At 42.2% G+C, this 26,705-nt stretch overlaps 1 protein-coding gene across 1 annotated transcript in view; it reads left to right on the plus strand.

The window, feature by feature from the left end:
* Positions 1-26,705, plus strand: part of SPATA18 (spermatogenesis associated 18) — a 48,177-nt gene that overhangs the window by 3,754 nt on the left and 17,718 nt on the right. The window contains exons 2-6 of the mRNA XM_018049453.1: positions 13,581-13,686; positions 13,819-13,934; positions 16,681-16,787; positions 22,860-22,955; positions 25,097-25,342. Of these exons, the coding sequence (XP_017904942.1) occupies positions 13,581-13,686; positions 13,819-13,934; positions 16,681-16,787; positions 22,860-22,955; positions 25,097-25,342 (671 nt within the window). The remainder of the gene's footprint in view (positions 1-13,580; positions 13,687-13,818; positions 13,935-16,680; positions 16,788-22,859; positions 22,956-25,096; positions 25,343-26,705) is intronic.

Consider the following 26,705-nt stretch of genomic DNA (forward strand, 5'->3'; position numbering starts at 1 on the left):
GTGATGTTATCTCTTACCCTTTCCCTTGCTCAACCACTCCAGCAATACTAGACTCCTTGCTCTTGGTAGAGCAGAACTGTCCAACAGAACTTTCCATGATGATGGACACATTCTATATATATCTTCATATCAGCACTGTCCAACATGGTGGCCAGTAAGCATTTGAAATTCAATGAGTGCAAACTGAGGAACTGAAGTTTTAACTTCATTGAAGTCCAGTTTGAATTCCACTAGTCACATATGACCAGTGGCAACTGTGTTGGACTGAGCAGCCACCCTCACCCCTGGAACAACTGTGCCCCTTCTCTGCTTTATTTCTTCCATAATATCCTTCTCCATCCATAATATCTACCCCTTCTAATTTTTACTGATTTACTCTTTTATTTCGTTGATTAGTTTTCTTCCCCTCCCCCAACACACCCTAAAACGTAAGCTCCAGATAGCAGAGATTTCCGTTTCATTCCACTTTTGGCCCCTAGTGGTTGCTCAATAAGTCATGACTGGCTGAATGCCACCACCTTTCTCCCAGACACCCAGTTCCTTGGACTCATTTCTGATGAACCTCATATTCAGTGTAAAATTAGAAACGATCCCTGTGCGTGCCTTGTGTGTTCAGTCGCGTTCAACTCTCTGTGACTCTATGGACCATAGCCCCCTAGGCTCCTCTGTCCATGGGGTTCTCCAGGCAAGAATATTGAAGTGGGTTGCCATGCCCTCCTCCAGGGGATCTTCCTGACCCAGGGGTTGAACTGGAGTCTCCTGCATCTCCTGCATTGCTGGCAGATTCTTTACCCCTGAGCCAGCAGGGAAGCCCAGAAATAATCCCCAAATATTTTTAATTCAACTTTTCTTAAAATTGAAACCAGAAGCCAGAATTAACAATCAGGAGCACAGGTGAAAGGGTGCAAGCATTATGAACAGTGTGTGTGTGTGTGTGTGTGTGTGTGTGTGTGTGTGTGTGTGTGTGTATGTGTGTGTGTGGCGGGTGGCACGGGCGTGGCGCTTAAGAAAGACAATGAGAAAATCTCTTTACAGCACCTACCAACATTTAGGTTACATTGAGACTTATTCAACATCTTGTCATCTACTGTTTGAGTTTCAGTCAATTGCTAAGAGTTTTCCTGTAATACTGCAATGTTATTTTATTAGTTCCAAAGACTTTGGCCTTGAATCCTTAAGATGAAGGGTATTCATTGTAGCAAATTATATTTATTAAAATATTGGTTGTAGAGAATTATGTTTTTTCTTTAAAAGCTTCAAATTATGTTTGCTATGGAAGGTTGGTTTTTCTGACTGTGGCCACATTAATTGAGTTCTGATGAACTCAAGCAAAAGAAAAGACCATATATATTCCTCTAGAATTAGGAACATGGTTAAAGTTATTCCTTTGGGAAAAGTTATTTTCAAGTGAAATAGATAAATAACTTGAACAGATTAATTCTAAAACACAATGCAGAATTTTGATTGTTTTCCAAATCAGCCATCATTTGGATTAACAATTAGATCCTATTTAGTTTTTCTTCTTAATTTCTTAATATAATTTCCTTCTTTCATTCCTATCCCCTCTGCCTTTATCTGGCCATCACCACCATCTCATACACAGCCTGTTTCCTTGATTCCTACGTTGTCAGAAACAGTAAGTTCTTTTAAGATATAATTTTCTGCCCTGAAGCCTTTGTTTTTTTATCTTTTGGCTTGTTTTTAATCTTACAACATCTATCAATCTTCTGGGCCTTTGGCAAAACTGCTTCTTGCTTGATTTTATTTTGTTTTTAAGTTATATTTATCTTAACTTCAGGAAGAAATATTTTCCAACCCACTCCCCTCCCAGAGATGCAAATCCTAAAAACAACAGCAAACAGCACCACCTCATTTTCTTTTAGTTATCAAAGAGATGCTGAATTATTGCATTACTTGGTCTTTAAAACTTGGACTCCATTGGAGACTCAGGGACGGGTTGTGGTAAACACATGAATTGCAGAGTTAGTTTTCCTCCTTTGTGGTTATTGAGAATGTTAGTGGAACAGCCAAAGAGAATTCCTTCTTATTCAACCAATAACTGAGCCAAGTATTAAGAGTTCAAGAATTAATTGAACAAATGGTTACTTAGCTCCTGGTGTGTATAAAGGCTTGGGTGAGATACTCTATATTCACACTTTTTCTGCAGTGTACACTTATTCCTCAGACAAATTTTTTTTTACACTATGTCTGTCTATGCTAGGTGCTGGGAATAAAAATGTCAGCTGAATCTTACTGATGAAATTCTAGCTGGAGAAGAGGACAAGGGAGAGAGGAAAGGATGTGGTCAAGAAGCTGGGAAGCATGAAAAAGCTAGTTTCGGGGGACTGGGAATAATTCCAGGCAGGGAGTGGGCATGAGATAAGGCCAAGGAGATGGGGTGGTGGGGGCCAGGGACAGGTGCCTTGGGTGGTGTGTTATGGAGTTTGGACTTTATCCTGAGGGCAATGGGGAGAAACAAAGTATTATATAGGGAGGTAGTGCCTCTCTTGCATTACCCTCCCCTTGTGCTATAGAATTCTGTACTAACAAGTGTAAACAACATATTAAATATCAGCACATAAAAACGAACTCTTAGAGAGGTGTCCTCTGTTTGTTTTAGAATAATCTCTGTGATTGAAATAGAACCTGCTTTTAGGCCAAAACATGCCTGATTCTAAGTATAAAAGTGAAAGGTTGCTGCTGCAAGCTGTGTGTTATGCCAGGATTTGTGACCTCTGGAAGAAAGGATTTTGATCCAGGGTCAGAAACGATACTTGATTACTTGGAGCCTTTTGTGTAGCAAAGTTTTCATGAAGTATAGCAGATAAAGGGAAAGCTTCTAACATAGACATCAGAAGGGAACATAAAGGGTGCCAAGGCATTTTATGTCTGTTAGCTAGCTTCTAATCAGATAAAGAAACACCTCAAGGCTGAGGGAGTTTCACCAGGCCCCTCTCCCACAATATGCATTTTTGAGAGGATGGCCAAGGTGTGTCATCCCCAGCCATAAAACAATTAATATGAGTACTGGTTTGCTGAGCCATTATCAGTCCAAGGTTTGAGAAAAGAAAAAAGAGGCTGGTCTTAGGCAGAACCGGTTTCCTCAACACAGAAGGAAAAAAAAAATAGTCTGCCTCTTGCAGTTTATTTCCTCCTGCCGCCTGGGGACCTCTACCCTCCCTACCTGTTACCCTCTCGAAAGGTTGTTGTCATTGCTATGGTGTCTTCAGACAGATTCCCTGACCCCCCTGCACTCCTCCCCTTCTACATTCTTGAAGGTTCAACTAGTTATTAAATTTACAGAGAACGCTTTTCTTCCCTTCAGGACCTTTATCTCCTTCAGTTCAGTTCAGTCGCTCAGTTGTGTCCGACTCTTTGTGACCCCATGGACTGCAGCACGTCAGGCTTCCCTGTCCATCACCAACTCCCAGAGCTTGCTCAAACTCATGTCTGTCGAGTCAGTGATGCCATCCAACCATCTCATCCTTTATTGTCCCCTTCTCCTCCCGCCTTCAGTCTTTCTCAGCATCAGGGTCTTTTCCAATGAGTCAGATCTTCGCATCAGGTGGCCAAAGTATTGGAGTTTCAGCTTCAGCATCAGTCCTTTCAGTGAATATTCAGGGCTGATTTCCTTTAGAATGGACTGGTTGGATCTCCTTGCAGGCCAAGGGACTCTCAAGAGTTTTCTTCAACACCACAGTTCAAAAGCATTAATTCTTTGGTGCTCAGCTTTATAGTCCAACTCTCACATCCATGCATGACTATTGGAAAAACCATAGCCCTGACTAGACAGACCTTTGTTGGCAAAGTAATGTCTCTGCTTTTTAGTATGCTGTCTAGGTTGGTCATAGCTTTTCTTCCAAGGAGCAACTGTCTTTTAATTTCATGGCTGCAGCCACCATCTGCAGTGATTTACTGGCCAGTAATGAATAAATGCCAAACCTTAGCGTCTTGACAGAATAGAGATTTCTTTCCCATTCATGCAAAGTCTGATGGTAGCTCTTGTCTGTCACTGGCTCAGTTTCAGGTGCCCTCCATCAGATGGAGCAGCCATCTCATTACTGGACCTTGAAGGTTCTGCAAGGGGAATAGAGAGAGTGGAGAACTTGCCCTGCTCCTACATCATACACAGCCCTTACACTCATTGTCCCTTGGGCAGACTTAGTTGTTGGCTGCTGTCCAACTGTAAGGGAGCCCGAGAAATGTGGAAAAGCAAGCAGAATATTTAATGGGTACCACCCCTTCTGCCACAGTTACTAATGATAAATTCATGGCTACAAAATAATTGACAAATAGTTAAGGAAGACTATTTTCTTTTTAACAGAGTCAACCAACTTTTAAATTTGATTCTCCATATTTTCATCTTGGACAAACTGGTTAATGTAAACATCACCATTGTTTAATGTTAAAGGAGAAGAAGTAACAAAATAAGTCCAGTAGGAATATTAATTATGGATCAAGACACTAAAATCCAGTGTGTGCATGCTCAGTTGCTTCAGTCATGTCTGACTCTTTGCGACCCCATGGATTGTCCGTAGTATTCTCCTGGCAAGAATACTGGAATGGGTTGCCATGCCTGCCTCCAAAATCCAGTGGGAAAGCCTAAATAGAAGCTCTTCCTAAATTGTTGAAATATAATCCTCCTCTTTCTTCTATCTAAAACTCAGAAAAAAATAGGTATGCAACAAGCAGCAGAGGTTAACTGTATAGCACCGGAAACTATAGTCAATATTTTGTAATAACCTATAATGGAGAATAATCTGAAAAATAATATAAACAATGTATGTGTATAACTGAATTACCTTGCTGTGCACCTGAAACACTGTAAGTCAACTATACTTCAATAAAATATATACATTAAGAAAAAATAAAATAAAACTTAGGATTTCAGTTTAAAAACTTTGTTGTGGAGGCAGTGAGTGTGTGGCAAGGTCAGCCTCAATGATGTAGAACAGAGGGTTGATTTTGAAACAGAGCCGCTTGAAAGGCTGCCCACAGATGGACACATTTCTAGAAGCAATTATAGCCTGTTATAACCAGCATTTTTACTTTTACTTTGCAGAGGACTTCATTTAAAAGAATTTTTTAAGGTATAGTTGATGTGTAGTGTTATATAAGTTTCAGGTGTACAACATAGTGATTCCCAATTTTTGAAGGCTATTCTCTATTTATAATTGTTGAATATTGGCTATATTCCCCATGCTGTACATGATATCCTTGTAGCTTATTTATTTATTTTTGATTTTTTTAATTGAAGGATAATTGCTTTACAATATTGTGTTGGTTTCTGCCATACATCAACATGAGTCAGTCACAGGTATACATGTGTCCCCTCTCCCATCTCTGTCCCCATCTGGCACTGTTGGTGGGAATGTAAATTGATACAGCCGCCATGGAGAACAATATGGAGATTCCTTAAAATATTAGGAATAGAACTGCCATATGACCCAACAATCCCGCTACTGGGCATATACCCTGAGAAAACCATAATTGAAACAGATGCATGTACCCCAATGTTTGTCACAGTACAATGTCTATTTTATTAGTAGTTTATTCATAGTAAAGTAAAGTAAATTTTGCTCAGTCGTGTCCGACTCTTCGGGACCCCATGGACTGTAGCCTACCAGGTTCCTCCGTCCATGGGATTTTCCAGGCAAGAATACTGCAGTGGGTTGCCATTTCCTTCTCCAGGAGATCTTCCCAACCCAGGGATCGAACCCAGGTCTCCCGTGTTGTAGGCAGACACTTTACCGTCTGAGCCACCGGGGAACTCTTAATCCCTTAAAACGAGTGTTTAAAGAGTTCTTGAAAGCCCTTAAAGCACTCTTCATGCGTTACTGCCTTTAAGCTTTAGAAGAACCTATGAAATAGCAGGCTTTATTTTCTGTATTTGACACATGAGAAAACCAAATCCCAGGAGGGCAGCTTGCTTGCCCAAGGCCACTCCACTTTATAACTTGGTTTTGAACCTAGCTCTTTTGCTTGTCAAGTCCATTCTGTTATCTCCTACAGATGAGGGAAGGACATTCCACTGACTTGCAGTGTCTGTTTCCTGCCAGCCTTCCCCCAACCACCCTCTAAAAATACACACCCCGGTCAGCGGTGGCAGTGGGGAGATTGGAACGGGGAAGGAAGATAGAAATTAGGGCTTTGCTTTCCATATGTGAATTTCCAGGGTCAGCTGCAAAGACCTGAGAAATGCCACCCCTCAGACTAGACTCCACATCCTTCCTACTGATCATCTCTTTTCCTTGTTCCTGTACATATTTGCTAATTGGCGTGTTTGGAAATGGCATTCTTGTTCTATGTAAAATGACTTTTTTTTAAAAGAAGAGTATTAAAAAATAAAAATATCAGGCAAATCATTATTAAATGATTGTAACTTTCATATTTTAAATGATACTGTGATAAATCCTTTTGCAGTTTCTTATCTAATATAGATGAAGCAAATTTTCTGTATATGAAAGTATATTTTGTACTAAAATTGATAGATTTGAATAGCTTTTCAAATTGAAATTTGCAAAGCTTTTCAAATTGAAAATTTCAAGTTGATTAAAAATATTAATGTATTAATGTATTAGTGATACATTTTATTATTAATATTTGCAGAGAATGAGATGGTTGGATGGCATCGCCGATTCAATGGACATGGGTTTGGGTGGACTCTGGGAGTTGGTGATGGACAGAGAGGCCTGGCGTGCTGTGGTTTATGGGGTAGCAAAGAGTTGGACACGACTGAGCGAGTGAACTGAACTGAACTAGGGTGAAAATTTTCTCTCTTTCTAATATTGTGCAGGTGATTCAAGTTTAGAATAGTATGATGAGACAGCCATTTCAACACAGGCTGTGATGACTGGGGTCTCATGAGGACAAATGTTAATAAGGTCAAGGCTGCTCAGAAGTATAGGAATTGAAAGGGATCAAAGGATTGTTGATCTGGTGCCCATGGCACATGCACACTAGTGAAACAGGCTTGCGTGGGAGTAGAGAGAGCTGCTGGGGGAAGTGGGGCAGCAGAAGTCGTGGAGAGGCACGTTGTGAAAAACCTTGGAAATAAGGCAACATTTAAGCTCAGTTGGTCAGGAGGTTTGGTCTGGGCTAGAGAGTGATAACACTAAAGGGGTGGGAACAAAGCCTCTGTTCTGTTCTCTTGCTCTCCTTCCCCACACTGCAAAACTTCTTGAAAGACTAATCTGTCTTCACTGTCTTTGCTTCCTTAACTCCCATTTGTTCCTCAACCTGGAATGATCTGGAACAACATCAAGTATCCTTTCCCCATAACATTCTGCTGTAACTCCTCCACTTGATGGTCAGGTCAAGTCTAATCTCTCTCTCTTTTTTTTTTTTTTTCCCATAGTCCTTATCTCCTTGATTTCTCTGCAACAATTGACACATCTTATCCAATTTTACTGGACTTCTCCTGTGGCGCAGATAGTAAAGAATCTACCTGCAATGCTGGAGACCTGGATTTGATCCCTGGGTCAGGAAGATTCCCTGGAGAAGGGAATGGCAACCCACTCCAGCAGTATTTTTGCCTGGAGCATTTCATGGACGAGGAGACTGGTGTGTTATAGTCCATGGGGTCGCAAAGAGTCGGACATGACTGACACTTTCATCCAATTTTATGGCTTTAGCTACTTCCCAGATGTTGGTGACTCCAAAATTTATCTCCAGCCTGGGCCTTTCTCCAGAGCTCCCGACCTGAATGGCTGGCCACCTGCCTTCCAGACAGCTCCATGTGGATGGCCAGATCCTCTGAGTCAACATGAACCAAACAGGATGAGTTGCCCTCCCTCCTGTCTTGTTGCCTCTCTACTTGTGGCCTCTGGTTAGGCAACAGCATCACAATCTCCCCTGTGGCCCAAGTCAGAAACCCGGTCTCATCTCTCTCCATCACACCTTGTAAATGGGTTCATCAAGCCCTGAGGAGTCTACCTTTAAAAGGTCTCAAATATCTCCCATCTTTCCCCTTTAGCTGCAGTTGCTCAGGCTGCCTTCTATGAGGTCGCACAGAGTCGGACACGACTGAAGCGGCTTAGCAGCAACAGCAGCAGCTCTTATTCAGACTCCAATCATTTCTTACATATGTGGGGAAACCAACTTCTGGTCTATGGCTAAGGCAGACCTCACATGAACTTTGTAGCAATAATGCCTGCAGCTGCAGGAGAGTAAGGGAGGAGACATACTGACAAAGCAGCTGCTTGCTGGGCAGAGAATTCTTTCCCTCACAACTCACAGTATTTTTGCAGCCATCATGCTTACAAAAGGAGGCTAGTAGCCCATCTCCATCACAAAGGGTGTTTTTTTTTTCCTTCAAAAGAACATTTTTCCAAAAAAAATGTTAATAATGCTGGTGGTTATATTCTGGAATATGACACTCCTTTCTGTTACTTCTAGCTTTCCTATATTCATGAAGCCACTAGAATAAATTTGAAGTTTCCTTGTTTAAGTTCCACACTAGCAACATGGCATATTCCTATTGATTTCCTACCTTTCTCCATGCCTCCGTGCAATCCAGTTTTTATACAACTCTTCATGGGATTGTTTTGGGGCTCCTCATTGCCCAAATCAGTGATTTTCAACACAGCCAAAACCCTATTCCCTGGGATAGTATTGTTAAAACTTACCCACAAAGTTAATGCATTTTACTTCACAACACAGCACACATACCCCCTTTGTTGCTGTTGTTCAGTCGCTCAGTCATGTCTGACTCTTTGCATCCCCATGGGCTGCAGCACACCAGGCTTCCCTGTCTTTCACCATCTCCCAAACTTGCTTAAACTCTCATCCATTAAGTCAGTGATGCCACCCAACCATCTCATTCTTTGTTGTCCCCTTCTCCTCCTGCCTTCAGTCTTTCCCAGCATCAGCGTCTTTTCTAATGAGTTAGCTCTTTGAGTCAGGTGGCTAAAGTACTGGAGCTTCAGCTTCAGCATCAGTCCTTCCAATGAATATTCAGGGTTGATTTCCTTTAGGATGGACTGGTTTGATATCCTTGCAGTCCAAGGGCTCTCAAGTCTTCTCCAACATCACACCCCCAACACCATATAACCCCTTATATAAATGAAGTAAAGTTTTCATAAATAATTCTTATTCGTAATTGTGATGTAACTGTTTTCTCTTTCATTAAATTTTTTTAGAAGGAGCTATTTTTGTTGTTGACCAGTCACTAAGTCATGTCCAACTCTTTGCATGGACTGCAGCACGCCAGACTCCTCGGTCCATGGAATTCTCCAGGCAAGAATACTGGAGTGGGTGGCCATTCTCTTCCCCAGTAGATCTTCCTGACCCAGGGATTGAACCCAGGTCTCCTGCATTGCAGGCAGTTTCTTGACCATCTGAGCCACCAGGAAAGCCCAAACTCCTTAAACCGTCTGTAAAGAGCATTCTCCCTCACATGCCTCTTACCCCTTCCCAAACTACCTGACTTCCTCCTCAGGTAATGCTAGGATCAGTGAGACCTTGGCCAACACAGATGTGATTCCAGAGCTGGGAAGGAGTTTTGTTGCCTCCACAGCTCTCAGAATCTCTCAGCTAGATGGTTACAACTGCCTGCCTCTTTTCCAGATGCACTCTCTAATCCAATTATCTGGTCTGCTCCTGCCAGAGTTATTTTTGTGAAATCAAAACAAACCCTCCACTTGCCCTATTAAACTTATCAGTGATTGGATAGAGCCCAGAGCTCTTCATGTGACAAATAAAGTCCTTATTACTTAGTCTCTGGACCCTGTGTTCTCCTCTCCCGTACAGTAGGCCTTGCCGCTTCTTGCCTTGATAATAATACTTGCTCTTCCTCTGCTCAAAGTGTCTTAACCTCCCACCCATCACCCCGTACCAGAGTATATTTTACTTTTTCTATAGCTCACTGTCTTCTTAGAGCACTTAGTAAATTCTAAGGGAATTATTTATCCCCTGTGTGTTTCCTACTCTCTATCCTGCTTCCCCAGCTGGTGAGCTCGTTGACAGCAGGCAACTTTTTATTTTTTAATGTAGTTTTGTTCCCTGAGCTGACCAGCCCAAGGCTTAGGAAGTAAAGGAATTCAAGGATTTATGAGTGAATGAAATTTGGAATTAGGAGACAGTATATTTAGTTCATGGACTTCTCAGATGGCCCTAGTGGTAAAGAATCTACCTGCTAATGCAGGAGATGAAAGAGACTAGAGTTTGATCCCTGGGTTGGGAAGCTCCCCTGGAGGAGGGCTTGGCAACCCACTCCAGTGTTCTTGCCTTAAGAATCCCATGGACAGAGGCGCCTGGTGGGCTATAGTCCATAGGGTCGCAAAGAGTCAGACACGACTGAAGCGAATGAGCACGCACTCAAGCACATAGTTCGTTCCTATCTTCGCTCTGTTTATCTTGTGGGGAGTAATCTGTGTGACAATGGCAAGTTGAGTGTCTTGTGCAATGCTCTGTGTTAGAAACGGGCAACGTGTTGTGACACGTCTTGGGATCAGAAACAGTCTGACATGGTATATTCTCTTATGTTACTGGTGTGTGCAAACTCATTTGATAAACATTGGACCCTTACTTTGTGCCAGGCACTGGTCAAGGCACAGAAACCTATAGCAATAATACTACAATAATCCTAATTATTATATACCTTCTCTACTCTGCACCTATGCTAGCCGGTGAGATCGTCCACCTTCTAAATTTCAATGAATGGAAGAGCATTTTTAAAATGTCTTCTCTAAGGAAATAAGCTAGTAAGCGGAGAACCAGATCTGAACTAGGGTCTGCCCTATGACTCGGTCCATTGCTCCCTTCAGTTCTGTGCAGCATCTTACAGGTGCTATATCTTTTGTCTTGAAGGTGCAGAATGTGCATTATTTTGATTTAATGCTCTTAACACTCTGCACGCCATAATCTTCATTTTCCTGGTTGGGAAATGGGCTCATAGAGGCTAAGAAACCTGTGTAGAATTACACAGAAGAGTGGTAGGTAGCAGAGCTGAGATACTCAGGTCTGCTTGACTCCCAAGCCTATTCTCTGCCCATTTAGCACGTGGCACGATCCAGCCAGAGGGCAAAAGGCTGTAGCTGGGGAATGGAAGTTCACTGTGGTAAGTGCAGGAATGAAATAGCAAGGGCAAGGAGTTGCTGGTTCAACAAGGAAGGAATGGAGAGAGCTGATCAGGCTGTGGGTCCCGTATGTCCTGATCATGCCCATATTATGATAGTCACTCACTCACTCATTCGTCAAATCTTTGGGGTCTTTGATTTGCCGTGGATACTAGCAGTGACTGATGAGAAAGACAAAGTCTTTCAAAAAGAAAACTCATAGTCAGCTCATAGACTTTTTAGGAGAAGGGGATAGAAGAATGAGATATTTCGATTGTGTCCATTTCTTCTTATAAGTGTTACAATAGAGCTAATCCCAGGTACCATTAACCAGGCATGGAAAGTAAAGCAGCATCTCCCTCTCAGTTACAACGAGTCCCTTCCATCCTGACTGTTTTTACCTGGCCTGCAGGGCGCCCACAGAATCTGTCCTGCCAACCTCTCTGACCACCTATCCTCTGTTACATGCACCTACTTCTGGTTCAAGGTGGCCAGATTCCTTCCTGCCATTGGGCCTTTGGCCTTGGTGTTCCCACAGCCTGGCCTGCTCTTTCTCTGGTGCTCTGAATCTGAGACTTAGCTCCAGTGACTCCTCCTCAGAGAGGCTTCCCTGACTGCCCTCCTAACTCACTTTTTGTCACATAATCCAATCCTCCCCTTCCTCTTCCTGGCACTAATCATGATCCAAAAGTCAGTATAGTTTAGTAGTCAAGAGCATGGACTCTGGAAGCAGGTCTCAGTTCTGACATCATACTAGCTAAGTACCCTTGGGCATATTACTTAACCTCTCTGGGTCTCAATTTTCTCATCTCAATATGGCAATGATGACAACAGTCCTCCTAATCTCCTACAGTACCTATGGTGTGGATTTTCTGAGTTTACCTACATAAAGCACGCACAGTGCCTGGCACTTAGCAGGTATGTAATAAAGCCAAAGTGAGTGAATCGTCTCATTTTCATTCATCCACACAATACATGTTGAGTTCAAATACATAGAGACAGTAGGATGAAGGGCTGGAAATGCCACAGTGACCCGGCCAGGCACAGCCTCTGTCCTCAGGAGCTTACTGCCTGTCTGAACCATTTCCCTGTTGACACAGGTCTGCATTTCACTTGTAAACTTTTGCCTGGAGGTCATCTAAACCTTTCCTCTTCATTCTAGTTTCTATCTCCCACTTCCTATCTTGGGATTCGTTGTACCCAGAAGGCACCCCTGCCTTATGATGGCTTGAGGTGACACGTAGGTCTATGCATTTTTACACCCACATGGTTTGTTCCTTGCAATTGCATTCTTTCCTTCTGGAGTCAGAATCAATTAGCGGTTTGGCTAGCGACGCTTTGGTGAAAGCTCACCAAGGAGACAACAAAAGCAGCAGAAGAGTTGGAAGTTCTACCTCCTAGCTTCTGTTCTGGGGGCAGACTTTCCCTGAGCCCAACTTCTTCACCCCTAGAATTTGCTTGTTGGAAGCCTTCCTTGACTTTCTCAGACAATGGCTCTTAAATAGACCTTGTGCTCATCCCTAGAGTAAGACTTTGTTCCAGTGCAGGGTAATTGTCTACTCTCCCATCTCCCCAGCTAGTCTGCATCACCATGAAGCCTAGGCCATCTTTTTGGTCTTCTTCCCCATTGTATCCTTCACCCAGCAATACCTTCTTATTGTTGAGAAATAGTGCCCTTTATGCACATGTTGAACTTAGGTAGAGGATAAGAACCAATAATGTGGGTAAATTAGGAGGCAATGATTTATCTTTTGTTACAAAACGTCTATTTATGAAAGAAGTGTTTGTAGGGTTCCATTGAGTAGGACTTCCCAGGTGTTGCTGGTAGTAAAGAATCTGCAATGAAAGAGTCTTGATTTGATGCCTGGGTCTGGAAGATCCCCTGAAGGAAGAAGTGGCAACCCATTCCAGTATTCTTGCTGAGAGGATCCCATGGACAGAGGACTGGTGGGCCACAGTCCAAGGAGTTGCAAACAGTTGGACACAGCTGAGTGTCTGGGCACAGCACACTGAGTAGGGAGTCGGGGTTATTGCTATAGAAAACAACTCCCACATTTCAGCAGCTTGATGCCCACAGACACACACACAACTGTCTCAATGATGTAACAGGTCAAGTGTTCAGTTAACAGCCTTCTAAATCTGTGGCTTCACTATCCCTTATGCTTCTGGGGTCCTCTGTTAGGTCTTCTGCATTTGGTTGGTAGATGGAGAGAGAGAGAGAGAGAGAGAAAGAAGACAATCATTCAGGACAGTCACTCATCACTTCCCATCCCAGACCAGAACTGGGTTGCATGGCCACATCGGTTGCTAGGGAGACTGGGGAAGGCTGTCTAGCTGGGTGTCCAGGAGGAGAGGCAAGTGTGTTTTGTGAGCACACAGCAGTCTCTGCCCTGGGAGCATACCAGTGTCAGCTGGCCCTTGTGTAAAGTGATACGTGTGTCCATAAAGTGACACGTGTGTCCACCGTGCAGTGGGTCCCAGAAGGATGAAATTGCACTGATATCTGCCATTCTGGCTTTGCAGGCCAACTCATGTGATCAAAATCTAAATCACTGCCTCGAACTCATTGAACAAGTTGCCAAAGTGCAGGGACAACTCTTTGGGATCCTCACTGTAGCAGCCCAAGAAGGTGAGAACGGCCCGTGCGTCTCCCTCCAGTTCTCCCCTCTTTGCCTTCTTTTCCTTTTCCCTTCCCTTTGCTCTCTGCCTGGGTGGATGTGTTTGGCTTTCTCTCGCTCACCCGGTCTGTGGATTCTTCCAGGAGGACATTATGATGGTGTGGAAACAATCAAATCACGCCTTTTGCCTTGGCTGGAGGCCTCCTTTACAGCTGCTTCCCTGGGGAAACCTGTGGACAGCAAGGTCCCTTCTCTACAGGTAGGGATACTAAAGGATCATCCTCGGTATTCAGCACCTGATCAGGCTCTGGGAACTCAAACATACATGAGATAAGGCTTTTTACCTAGTGAGGGGCTCGGTTCTAGTTAGGGAACTGAGACACGGGTTGGAAAGGTGAGTTTCTATTTATCATAGTAAGTGGCATAATGGATTGAGTTTTCTCTTAAGACAGATCAGCATTAAAATCTCAGCCTTGCCTACTTCCTGGTGGTATGGCTTCAATCAACTCAAGGAGCCTCCGCTTCCTCAGGATGAAAAGGGCCTGGTGGTGGTTTGTATTTGGGACATTGATGTACCCACTCTAGGCGTTAAATAGTAGCTTTTAAATGACAAGTTATCTCAAAAATAGACAAGCAACTTCTGCAGCTCAATTCCAGAAAAATAAACGACCCAATCAAAAAATGGGCCAAAGAACTAAACAGACATTTCTCCAAAGAAGACATACAGATGGCTAACAAACACATGAAAAGATGCTCAACATCACTCATTATCAGAGAAATGCAACTCAAAACCACAATGAAGTACCATTTCATGCTGGTCAGAATGGCTGCTATCCAAAAGTCTACAAGCAATAAATGCTGGAGAGAGTGTGGAGAAAAGGGAACTCTCTTACACTGTTGGTGGGAATGCAAACTAGGATAGCCACTATGGAGAACAGTGTTGGAAGTTCCTTAAAAAACTGGAAACAGAACTGCCATATGAACCAGCAATCCCGCTGCTGGGCATACACACTGAGGAAACCAGAATTGAAAGAGACACATGTACCCCAATGTTCATCGCAGCACTGTTTACAATAGCCAGGACATGGAAGCAACCTAGATGTCCATCAGCAGATGAATGGATAAGAAAGCTGTGGTACATATACACAATGGAATATTACTGAGCCATTAAAAAAGAATACATTTGAATCAGTTCTAATGAGGTGGATGAAACTGGAGCCTATTATACAGAGTGAAGTAAGCCAGAAAGAAAAACACCAATACAGTATACTAACGCATATATGTGGAATTTAGAAAGATGGTAACGATAACCCTATATGCAAGACAGCAAAAGAGACACAGATGTATAGAACAGTCCTTTGGACTCTGTGGGAGAGGGTGGGATGATTTGAGAGAATAGCATTGAAACCTGGATATTATCATATGTGAAACAGACCACCAGTCCAGGTTCGATGCATGATTCAGGGTGCTCAGGGCTGGTGCACTGGGATGACCCAGAGGGATGGGATGGGAAGGGAGGTGGGAGGGGGGGCTCAGGATGAGGAGCACATGTACACCCATGGCTGATTCATGTCAATGTATGGCAAAACCACTACAATATTGTAAAGTAAGTAGCCTCCAATTAAAATAAATAAATTAAAAGAAAAAGACAAGTTAGTCACCCTGATAGGGTATCATGCGGAAGAGGAGGTGAGTCATAAGAGAAAGGGATCATTAAAAGGGGGGCAGCTCAGTATTCTGAAAAAGCAAAATAAAATGAATTACCTAATTGGAAACTTCCCAGATAAGAAAACTCAATCCTGGTAGACCAATCAAGAGAGTGTCATCATTTGTGGCTGATATATCGGTGGTTTCCACGCAGCAGTGGTAGTGTTTTAATAGTTGAGGACCAGGCTGAAAAGAGAACACATAACTTTGCTCAAAGCAGGGGCCCCCAACCTCCAGGATCTAATGCCTGATGATCCGAGGTGGAATTGATATAATAATAATAGAAATAAAGTGCACGATAAATGTAATGCACTTGAATCATCCTGAAACCATCCCCCACCCCAGGGTCCGTGGGAAAATTGTCTTCCATGAAACTGGTCGCTGGAGCCAAAAAGGGTGGGGACCGCTGGTAAGGCACGGTTATCACTATGTCTGGATAAGCAAAACATTGGTAACCTTGATTTTCAATGTTTTTTGGATTCATATAAATTTCTTTCAAAAGATGAACCACTTAGATCAGGCTGTGTTCTAAGACCATAGCTGTGTTCTAAGACCTGTTCTAAGACCAAGCTGTATTCTAAGACCACCATAGCTGTGTTCTAAGCAAGAGGGCCTTATGAGGTAGTGGCTGAAGGATTCCTGCTTAGAGATCACTTGACAGAATCCTTGTCCACCTTCTAAGCCCCTAGATAGATTATCCAACCTATTAGGTCTCAGTTTCCTCAGTTGCTAAATGGGAACAATGCTTTTGCTTACGTAACAGGGTCATTGTTAGAGTTAAACGTGATAAGCATGGGAAACAACTTACATGTAGGAAGTGCTCTGTAAGATGTCAGTTTTCATTAAAGAAAGTTTGTACACGGGGAAAAAAAATGTCTCTTAGATTTTTACCCCCCGTAGATGTTATTCTGGGTGTAAAGATGTAGAATGGTATTTCGGTGTCTTTTTTAAAAATCTGAGGTATCACTTACCTGCAGTGAAAACCGTAGGTTGATGAATTTTGACAAATGGATATATCCTTGTAACTCACATCCCTATTGAGATGCAAAACATTTCCATTCCTCCAGCTCATTCCCTTGTGCCACTTCCCAGTCCCCTCCCTCTGCGCTTAGGGCAATCACCCTTTGGATTTTTATCACTCTAGGTTAATTACGCCGGCATGGAAACTTCACAAAAATGAAACAATACATTACATGCCCTCTGGGCTTGACTTCTTTTGTCCAGAGTAATGTTTTTGCTGTCCATGTGGCTTCATGTTTTCAGACTCTGTTTTGATTTTTTTTTTTTTATCATTCCAGGACACCTTCGATAAGGACAGACATAAGGAGTCTGGTACTCGGGACATACAACAATTAGATGCTGATTTGAGTGCAACTCGTAATCAACTCAACCAGGTTCAAGACGAGTAAGAGGAATGCAAGTTATCTTCTTTCAAAAAGAATTGCTTATTCTTAATATTTAAGTTTAAAAGGAAAATATTAGCTCATGTAAAATGTAGATATTTGCAAATACGTAACATGATGTGTGTATGTGTTTGAGTGGGGAGTCAGTGTCTTTGAATATGGAGATAGGATTTCTATGTTATGATCCCTAAGACTCTGGTTCCCTTGGCTCCATTCCCGAGGTTCCTCCTTCTTCATAGGCCCACTATCAGTCCATATTTATAAAAAAGAAAGATTGTAACATGCAAATCTACCTTTGGGAAGGAAAATAAGAAAAGATGCAGACAGGAAAAGCGTGAAAGATCAGGTAAAGAGAAAAGATAAGAGAAAGAGAAAAAGTAAAATGAAGCAGTCTGCATCTATCTGTCATGTAAGGTCTATGTATTCCTGACTAAGAAGCATTCAAAATTTTGGAATAATTTTGAGATACAAAAGTTGTAATTTGAAAAACTTGAGTAATGTCAGGCAATAATGGACGTCAGATGTATGCTTTGTGCAAAGCCAGGGTAGTAAGCTCAAGGAATCACTGCAATGAAAATTGCAAACTTTGGGTTTGTACTTGAGGGAGATAGACAAATGTGATGCAACTGCTTTCAACTTATCTAAAAAAATCCATCAATAAGGTGTTTCTCCCACCGCAGCATTGCTCCATGGCTGACCTGCAGAGGGCAGAAAAGGATTCTTTTGTCACTAGTTAGGGCTTATGGAAGAATAAAGAATCTGCCTACAATGCAGAAGACCCGGGTTCGATCCCTGGTCTGGAAGATACTCTGGAGAAGGGAATGGCAATCCACTCCAGTATTCTTGCCTAGAGAATCCCATGGACAAGAGGAGGCTGGTGGGCTACAGTTCATGGGGTTGCAAAGAGTTGGACACTACTGAGCGACTAACACACTACACAGGGCTTATGATGAAATACCATGTGGCATTCTGCCTTGTTCTCTGCTGAGATTTCCTTCTAAGGAAAACATCTCTATTGATCGATTGATTTAGTTTTGCCCAATTATAAAAGTTATACACATTTCCTTCTCAAGATGCATATAATAAAAGTACAAAGGTGATATTCACCTATTAGTTTATGCCTATTAACATTTTTCGGAGAAGGCAATGGCAACCCACTCCAGTACTCCTGCCTGGAAAATCCCATGGACAGAAGAGCCTGGTAGGCTGCAGTCCATGGGCTTGCTAAGAGTCGGGCTCGACTGAGCGACTTCACTTTCACTTTTCACTTTCATGCATTGGAGAAGGAAATGGCAACCCATTCCAGTATTCTTGTCTGGAGAATCCCAGGGACAGAGGAGCCTAATGGGCTGCCGTCTATGGGGTCGCACAGAGTTGGACACGACTGAAGCGACTTAGCAGCATTAACATTTTTGCATATTTTACTCTAGATATTTTTCCTTTCACACACACACACACACACACACACACACACACAGTTACCTCCCCACACACTCACTTATTTTTCCAACTGGAGCCATTGTCAGCAGTTTTATAGCTGCAGCAGTCAAAATTTACAAATGTAATGTGCACAATGGGTAAATTCCTCTGAATTTCTATGACTTAATTCAACTAATGTCAACTGATTTGGAGAGGGGTAAGGAGGAGCCTTAACCCTGCCACTTCTTTTCTGGTTTATTGTAGTTCTTTTTGTGTAAATCTTCAGTTAATTCCAAGTTCGGACTTCTGTTAGGGGCTGTGTTTGCCCTTTCAGGGAGTCTCACTGTCCTCCTCCTTCCTTAGATGGCTGTCCAGGGGTGGAGGGATGCTTGCACTCTCCTGGTGCTGGAGGAGAGGGGCTTTGGGTCTTGTACTTCCCTCTGGCTTCTTGCTGCCTTGGTTCTGCCTGGACACTAGTGTCTTGTGCTGATGGATGCTGAGTTGTGGCTTGTTGGTCAGGTTTCCTGGGGCATTCGATGGCTTCTGCTGCTGCCTCTGGTTACGAGGCAAATCTTTGTGACCTTTCTGGTTCTTGACTTCAGGCAGCACCCATAGGAGCCAGGAATTCCTACCTCCCTCTCTTGTCACCATAGCTGTGTAGTTACCCATAACAGGTATCATGGACCAAAAGCTATGAGTGCGTGGATTTTTTTTTTAAAGCGTTTATCTGGAAATAATGTCAAATACAGAAAATTTACAAGAATAGTACTAAAAACACCCATGTACCATTTCATAGGCCTTTTGCCCTGTTTACTATATCATTTGTACTTATACTCTATCTGTGTGTACACTCCCCTCCCCTATTTGAAAGTTGCACACAGTAAAGTGCTTGTTTTTTTCCCTAAATTTCCTACTTTTGTTCTGGTTTAACCCATTTGTGGTTCATATTCTATTTCTTAAGGCATCAGAAATGATGGAGGCTGTTCACCCAGGTTTAATGTTAGCCAGCTCTCTCTTCCACTACTCTGCTTCCTTGTCTCTAAATCCAGGATGCTATCTACTGTGGAATGAAGGGCCCATCCAAGCAGGTTCCCAGGTCTAACCTTGCGGAGTCCAGTTTGGGTGTGACTCAGTTCCAAATGAGCCAATTCCAATAGAATGGGGACAGGTCTGTCTAGGTTTGATGAGCCTTAGACAAGGGAAGACCACTAGATTTTATGCTAGGACTCTGGTTAGAAACCTCACCTGTTCTCATTTCCTGTGTCCAATCTATTAGAGGATCCAGTGGAATCTACCTCCTAAACATCTCTTGCACACGGTCCTTTCTATACTACTACTGCTGCTCTCAGTCAAACCTCTGTAAGCTCTCACTCAGTTGCCTTCCAGTCGGCTTCCCTGGGTCTGTTCTTGCTCTACTACCATCCATTTTCCACATAGGAAATAGAAATATATTTTTATTATAGCAAGTAACTCCCCCACTTCCAGCTCAAAGCCTCTTCAGTTCAGTTCAGTTCAGTCGCTCAGTCGTGTCTGACTCTTTGCGACCCCATGAATCACAGCACGCCAGGCCTCCCTGTCCATCACCAACTCCCGGAGTTCACTCAGACTCATGTCCATAGAGTCGGTGATGCCATCCAGCCATCTCATCCTCTGTCATCCCCTTCTCCTCCTGCCCCCAATCCCTTCCAGCATCAGAGTCTTTTCCAATGAGTCAACTCTTCACATGAGGTGGCCAAAGTACTGGAGTTTCAGCTTTAGCATCATTCCCTCCAAAGAATACCCAGGACTGATCTCCTTTAGAATGGACTGGTTGGATCTCCTTGCAGTCCAAGGGACTCTCAAGAATCTTCTCCAACACCACAGTTCAAAAGCATCAATTCTTCGGCCGTTAGCTTTCTTCACAGTCCAACTCTCACATCCATACATGACTGCTAGAAAAACTATAGCCTTGACTAGACCGGCTTTTGTTGGCAAAGTAATGTCTCTGCTTTTGAATATGCTATCTAGGTTGGTCATAACTTTCCTTCCAAGGAGTAAGTGTCTTTTAATTTCATGGCTGCAATCACCATCTGCAGTGATTTTGGAGCCCCCCAAAATAAAGTCTGACACTGTTTCCACTGATTCCCCATCTATTTCCCATGAAGTGATGGGACCAGATGCCATGATCTTAGTTTTCTGAATGTTGAGCTTTAAAGCCTCTTAGTCACCCCTTTGTGTACTTAGAAAAAAAATTCTAAATTCCTTCTCAGAGCTCTCCCAGCCCTGTGTGATCTGACCCTACCTCTTGCTCCACCCTCATCTCATGCCAGGCTCCCCTCATCCAGTCTTCCCTCTGCCTCCTCTCCTCGAGGCCTTGCCTGTGTTCTTTCAGGAAAGCAGAAGTCTTCTGCTGGTTCTTTGCAAGACTAGCTTTTTCTTGTCTTCCAGGTCTCAGCTTAAATGTGACTTTCTCAGTGTCTGTGATCACTCTACACTGAACAGTCTTTCCTTTCTCTCTCACTTTTCACTTTCAACGATTAACTTTACCACAAGTTGAAACTTTGAAAAATTTGCTTGCATATTTATGATTCAGTACATTGGAAGCTCCAGAGGGTTACCATCCTGTATCACTGTCTCACACTTGTATATCCAACACCCACCATTGTGCTGGCACATAATAAATTCTCAATAATTTGCTCAATGAGTGAATAAATCTATAATGAAAAATAAATATGTTAGCCTGTTTAAAACAATGCTTGTCACATGAATGCACCCCCTTTATTCTTTCTGTATATCATCCAAGGGGGCCAAGTTAGCCCTCTTGCCCCTTTTGTTCATAGGTATATTAGCTCATACACATGTGCCAGGTCTTTTTTTAAAAATTGAAGTATAGCTGATCTACAGCGTTGTGTTAGTTTCTGCTGTATAGCAACGTGAGTCAGCTATACATTCAAATATATATAGACACATTCGATAACATACTCTTTTCCATTATGGTTAATCACAGAATATTGACCATTAATCCCTGTGCTACACAGTAGGACCTTGTTGTTTATCAGTTCTATATACAATAGTTTGCATCTGCTAACCCGAAGCTTCTAATCCTTCCTCCCTCACCCTCTCTCCCTATGCCTTGTCTTGAGACAAAAAGCAAAACAAAACAAACGAAAAATGATTACTGTTCATACTCTTCCCCCTTTCTTGGTCTATTTTCTTCTTTTAATATTCCACAATTTTCTCTTGGTAACAGTGTTCATTTTCCCATATATACTTAAAAAAATCTATAACATGTTCACATTTAAATTAAATCATAGTAATTTCCTTTCAACTGCCAACATCTCTATCATGAAGTTATTGCCACTTTGGTTTTAGTTTAGACTTTAGGCATTTCGTTTCACTCAGTTTTTTTTTTTTTTTTTTAATCTACTATATGACAGGCACTGTTTTACATGCTAGGGATAAAGAGATCAATACAATAGACTCTTTCCCTTTCAATAGTTCACAGTTTGTTTGTAATGAGACTATAGATGTGAACAACTGTGGGAGGAGCTTAGAAGGGGAGACAAACTTTGCCCGAGTTAGACGTGGCCTTTGGAGAAGTATTCATGGATGAGTGGGCGTTTGTTGGAGGAGACGGATATAAGATGGGATTTGGGGAAACTCACACCACTCTTCTATTTCCTCATTGCCTGGGACCAGTGGGGACTTGATAGGAATCTAGCTAGCCCATTATTTCTCAGCCTGCCTCACTGTAGAGGGGAGGCCAGAGTTTAACCTTCCATTCTTCCGTCCGAGTGTAAGGGGGAAGACTGATGTAAGTTTGGATAGCAGTTGCAATCTCTTATTCTCAGAACTACCGTGATGAAAGAGACAAGGGTGTTCCAGGGATGTAGGGTCAGAGATGTCCGGAAACCTCTGATATGATCTCTCGCTGTACCAGGACAGCTTCACTGAGAACCACTGGTCCTTGTCCAGTGGCATCCATCGCATCCTCATGTCATTTAATTTAGACCTAACGAAATAGTATGATTTATTGTGATTTGCCTACAATGAGAGGAGTCTTTGAAACTAATAATGACCAAACTAGGTTGAAAATGCAGGAAAATTGTCCTCAACTAGTGGTGGAAGTCAGAGGCGGGAACACGTGAGATACTTGGTAGTTGAGTGTAATTGTGGAAAGCTTTCTTTATAGGTCGGCAAATAATTTTTTTATATTTAGTAAGCCCAGGAAAATTAAGTCAAATACAATGCTACAGTGCAAAGTAATAAGAATAGGTATTAATATATTACAGAAAAATGGAGATTTTATAGAGAGAAGCAAACTGGGGATTTGGTATAATTAGAGAAGATAAATTAGGAGGGTGAGATGAAGAGATTGAACAAGTTTCTTTGTACTTTCCATTCTAATATCAGTAATTATTATGTAGTCTTGTAGGGGTAGTAGCACTGAAATTTCTTTGAGTTTGACATTGAGGAAAGATGCTAGCATGTTTTTGCATACCAGTGTGCCATAATATTTTTAAGATCATCTGATTGAATGCAGATGTCTTATAATTTGTTCTTGTTTATGTTGAATTTATAGCATATGGCAAAAGTTCCCAAGAGAAACTATGCCTCGATTTAAAAAGTCTGCCAGATTTGGAAAGTCTGTCTTTAGTTACTGATTTCTCTTACAGTATGGCTGAGACTGAAAAGACTCTTGAAGAACCCAAGAACAGATCTGCCATATCCCTTTTGGCTGCAGAGGAGGAAATAAATCAGCTAAAAAAGCAGTAAGAAAAAAAAAAAATGACAGGATTATTGCAGGCTGCTAATTAATCTTTGAATTTAGCTTTCTTGGTGTTTCATGACAATACAAAAGAATCTGTCTACAAAGAGGAGAGGCAGCAATATTTTTATTAATATTTTATATACTTTTCTTATTACAAAAGCAGTCAGTTTGGTTCAGTTCAGTTCAGTCGCTCAGTCGTGTCCAGCTCTTTGCGATCCCGTGAACCACAGCATGCCAGGCCTCCCTGTCCATCGCCAACTCCTGGAGCTTACTCAAATTCATGTCCATTGAGTCGGTGATGCCATCCAACTATCTCATCCTCTGTTGTCCCCTTTTCCTCCTGCCTTCAATCTTTCCCAGCATCAGTGTCTTTTCAAATGAGTCAGTTCTTTGCATCAGATGGCCAAGGGAAGTTTCAGCTTCAGCATCAGTCCTTCCAATGAATATTCAGGACTGATTTCCTTTAGGATTGACTGGTTTGATCTCTTTGCAGTCCAAGGGACTCTCAAGAGTTTTCTCCAACACCATAGTTCAGAAGCATCAATTCTTTGGTGCTCAGCTTTCTTTATAGTCCAACTCTCACATCCATACATGACTACTGGAAAAACTGTAGCTTTGACTAGATGGACCTTTGTTGGCAGTGTCTCTGCTTTTTAGTATGCTGTATAGGTTGGTCATAGCTTTTCTTCCAAGGAGCAAGTGTCTTTTAATTTCATGGCTGCAGTCACCATCTGCAGTGATTTTGGAGGCCAGGAAAGTAAAATCTGTCACTGTTTTCCATTGTTTCCCTATCTATTTGCCTATCCACCTTAGAAAATCTTCAAAACATAGTAGAAAGGAACCAAGAAGCTCTCATAATTCCAGAGCCAGTTCACTGTCACCATTGGATATTTCTTCCAATTAGTTCATTAAAAATAAAGACAACAAAATATGAGTATACAGTTGTGGACCCCATTTTATCATTTAATATTTTTCTCTATTACCAAGAAAAAATAAAGCAGAGGTTAGTTTTAAATAGATCCATCATATTTCCTCATTTGAGTATTTCCCTAATATTAAATATTTACTTTGATGCCAATTTTCAACATTAGAAATAATTTTTTGTGGCAAATCTTAGTTTAAATTTCAGATTGTTAGTCTTTAAAGATAAAGAAATTTTTCTAGGGCAAAATAAACACTGATCCTTTGAGGTTATACTTTTTAAAATCTTAACTTTGATTTTTTTCCCCCAAAAGAGCAGTTGTAGTAAAATACATATATACACATTTCTACTGTCTTCATACATGTTCCAATTGTTCTGATTTCTTAAGGAACATCCATAAATTTTAGCTTGGAGCACTGCTCTGTTTTCCACTTCTAACTCCCCTCTCATCATCATTTCAATCTCTTATTTTTCTAGCTGATAAAGCTTCTCAAATTCTTTATCTCCTATTACTCAGCAATTCTTATAGCACCTACTCTGTTCTTCACTGTTTCTAGGGCAGCGTTTAATTCTGCTACTGCATTTTCAGCTCCTCTGTATCCTTCTTAATCTTACCTCTTCCCTTTTCTTCTAACACCATTGTCATTTTCATCACACCGTGTTCTCTTCTTATGATGTTTTCTCCCCAGTATGATGGTCACACCTCTTTGTATGTAATGAGGATGCCCATTTTATTTCTAAAGCTTTCCTCCTTTCCGTAGTACATTATTTTTATAGGTCCACACATCTGCTTACTGTTGTGGATGTTATTCAATTTCCAGTGAAGTTTCTCCACCCTCAGCCCCCCACATTCTGAAGCACTAGTGAGAATAGATCATGTCTTGACCAGCTTTTGGAGTAGGTTTTGGAGGTCACTTGCTTCCAGAGTTTTGTGCAGTGAAACCTCTGCAAGGATTTCATGACTCTGCCCACAGCTTTGGCTAGAAAATTTGCACATCTATCTTTTCTTCAGGAGCTTTCCCATGCAAGCTGTAGACACAGTGTGGTTCCCTGACCCTGGCAATTCTGTTAATTTGTTCTTGTTCCTATTTCCATGAGTTTCCAAGGCAATAACGACACACTAAATAGAGTAGCCTCATTAAGTATGCCAATTGCAGTTTATCACCTTTCCTCCATCTCTACCTCTCTCTCTTTTCTTTCAAACCTTTGTTTCTGTTCAGGCTTAAATCACTTCAAGCCCAGGAAGAATCTCGCCACAGAAACTCAGATCGTAGGAGATCAGAGAAGCGGGGCTCCGAGCGTAGGAGAGTGGAGCTGCGGGGCTCAGAGCAGCGGGTCTCTGACCTGGACAGGCGATGCACAAACCAGCGGAACGCAGAAGCCGTGTGCGATTATGAGAAACAGCTCCGAACACTGAAGGATGAGATAGCTGTTCTGTCGGCTGAAAAATCTGTACTCCAAGGAAGGTCTGACAAACTCTCACAGATCTTTTCATTTAAGCCCCTTTTTGCCAAGTTAGTGATCAAAGCCTGGCTCGGTAAAGGAAAAAAAAAAAAAAAAAAAACATAAGTAAAATGATATCCTGAACCCAAACCCCAACAGTATGGAAAATTTTCAACTGTAGAGGGCTGGTTTCTCTAACTGCTCCTTTCCAGAGAGAAAATACCTCCTGGATTTACAATACTTGGGCACTAATTAATTTCGGACTGACACCGAAGCTTATGGAATGGAACTGAGATGTGCAAAGGAACGTTTGTGGCATCTGCCTATAATGCAAAAGGCAGTACTCGTGTTGAAACACTTGATACCTGTGTTGAAACACTGTTCATGATAGGAGGATCCTGTTCTCTGAGTCCTAGGAGTCCTAGGAGTCCTCTCTCCAGAGATGACCCACTGTCGCTTTACTGCCAGGCATTTCCTTTTTACATCTCACTTTGTCAGATGGGGTGTGTAGGTAAGGGAATGTGAAATTGCCTTCTACTGATGGATAAAATGGTAAGACAGGACATTCAGCGTTAAGTGAGGTCAAAGCAGCATGTTTCTCTGCCTTTTCTTGTGCTCTCTAACACTTCCCTCTTCCCTGCCAGCCCCACAGTGTGCCCAGATTCAGGCTAACATCAAAGCCACCCTTACTCCAGCTCTCCATTTCCTTAAATGTCACCTTAATCTTTCATTTTGGGGAATCGCTCCATCAGTGTGGTGCAGGTGCCAGCTTGTACTAGCTCCTGGGGACTGATTCTGTGCATTTCTACCTAACTCCAGGTTCAGTGACATCACATGAATAGTTTGAAATTGCCTATGGTGAGAGTGCTTGTTGCACTATGGAAATTGGCAAACACTATAAATGAGGGTTCCCCCCCCCCCATCTCCACCTTCCACCTTCAGAGAGGCTGCTTTGCACTACCTTTTGCCCCATAGTTGCTTCTACAAAACTTTCCCTTAGGATTAGCTAGTCTGATCATTTATTATGTACTTGGTAGCAATATATAATACCTTTCACTGACACAATGCTTTTCGATTCCCCAAGTACCTCCCCATATTCTTCCAACCCCCACCACCAACCTAAAATAGGGCACAAATTATGTAGGTGAAAATGGAGGATCTGGAGAGGAGACATGACTGCAAATGGTTTCATTGTTATAGAAGGAGAGCACATTTTCTTTCCCATTGTTCAGTCTGTTTATCTCATTTTATACCAGAAAGATCCGTGATGTGTCAGTCGCCCAAGGTCGGGGTAAGAAATCTGACTTCTTTAACTCTGGCTTTTGCTAGCTGTGTTTCTCTAGGACAGCCCTCCTAGCATTTATGAGCCTCAAACCTCCTCATCTG

Source organism: Capra hircus, chromosome 6, assembly GCF_001704415.2.
Source record: "Capra hircus breed San Clemente chromosome 6, ASM170441v1, whole genome shotgun sequence".
Lineage (NCBI taxonomy): Eukaryota > Metazoa > Chordata > Mammalia > Artiodactyla > Bovidae > Capra > Capra hircus.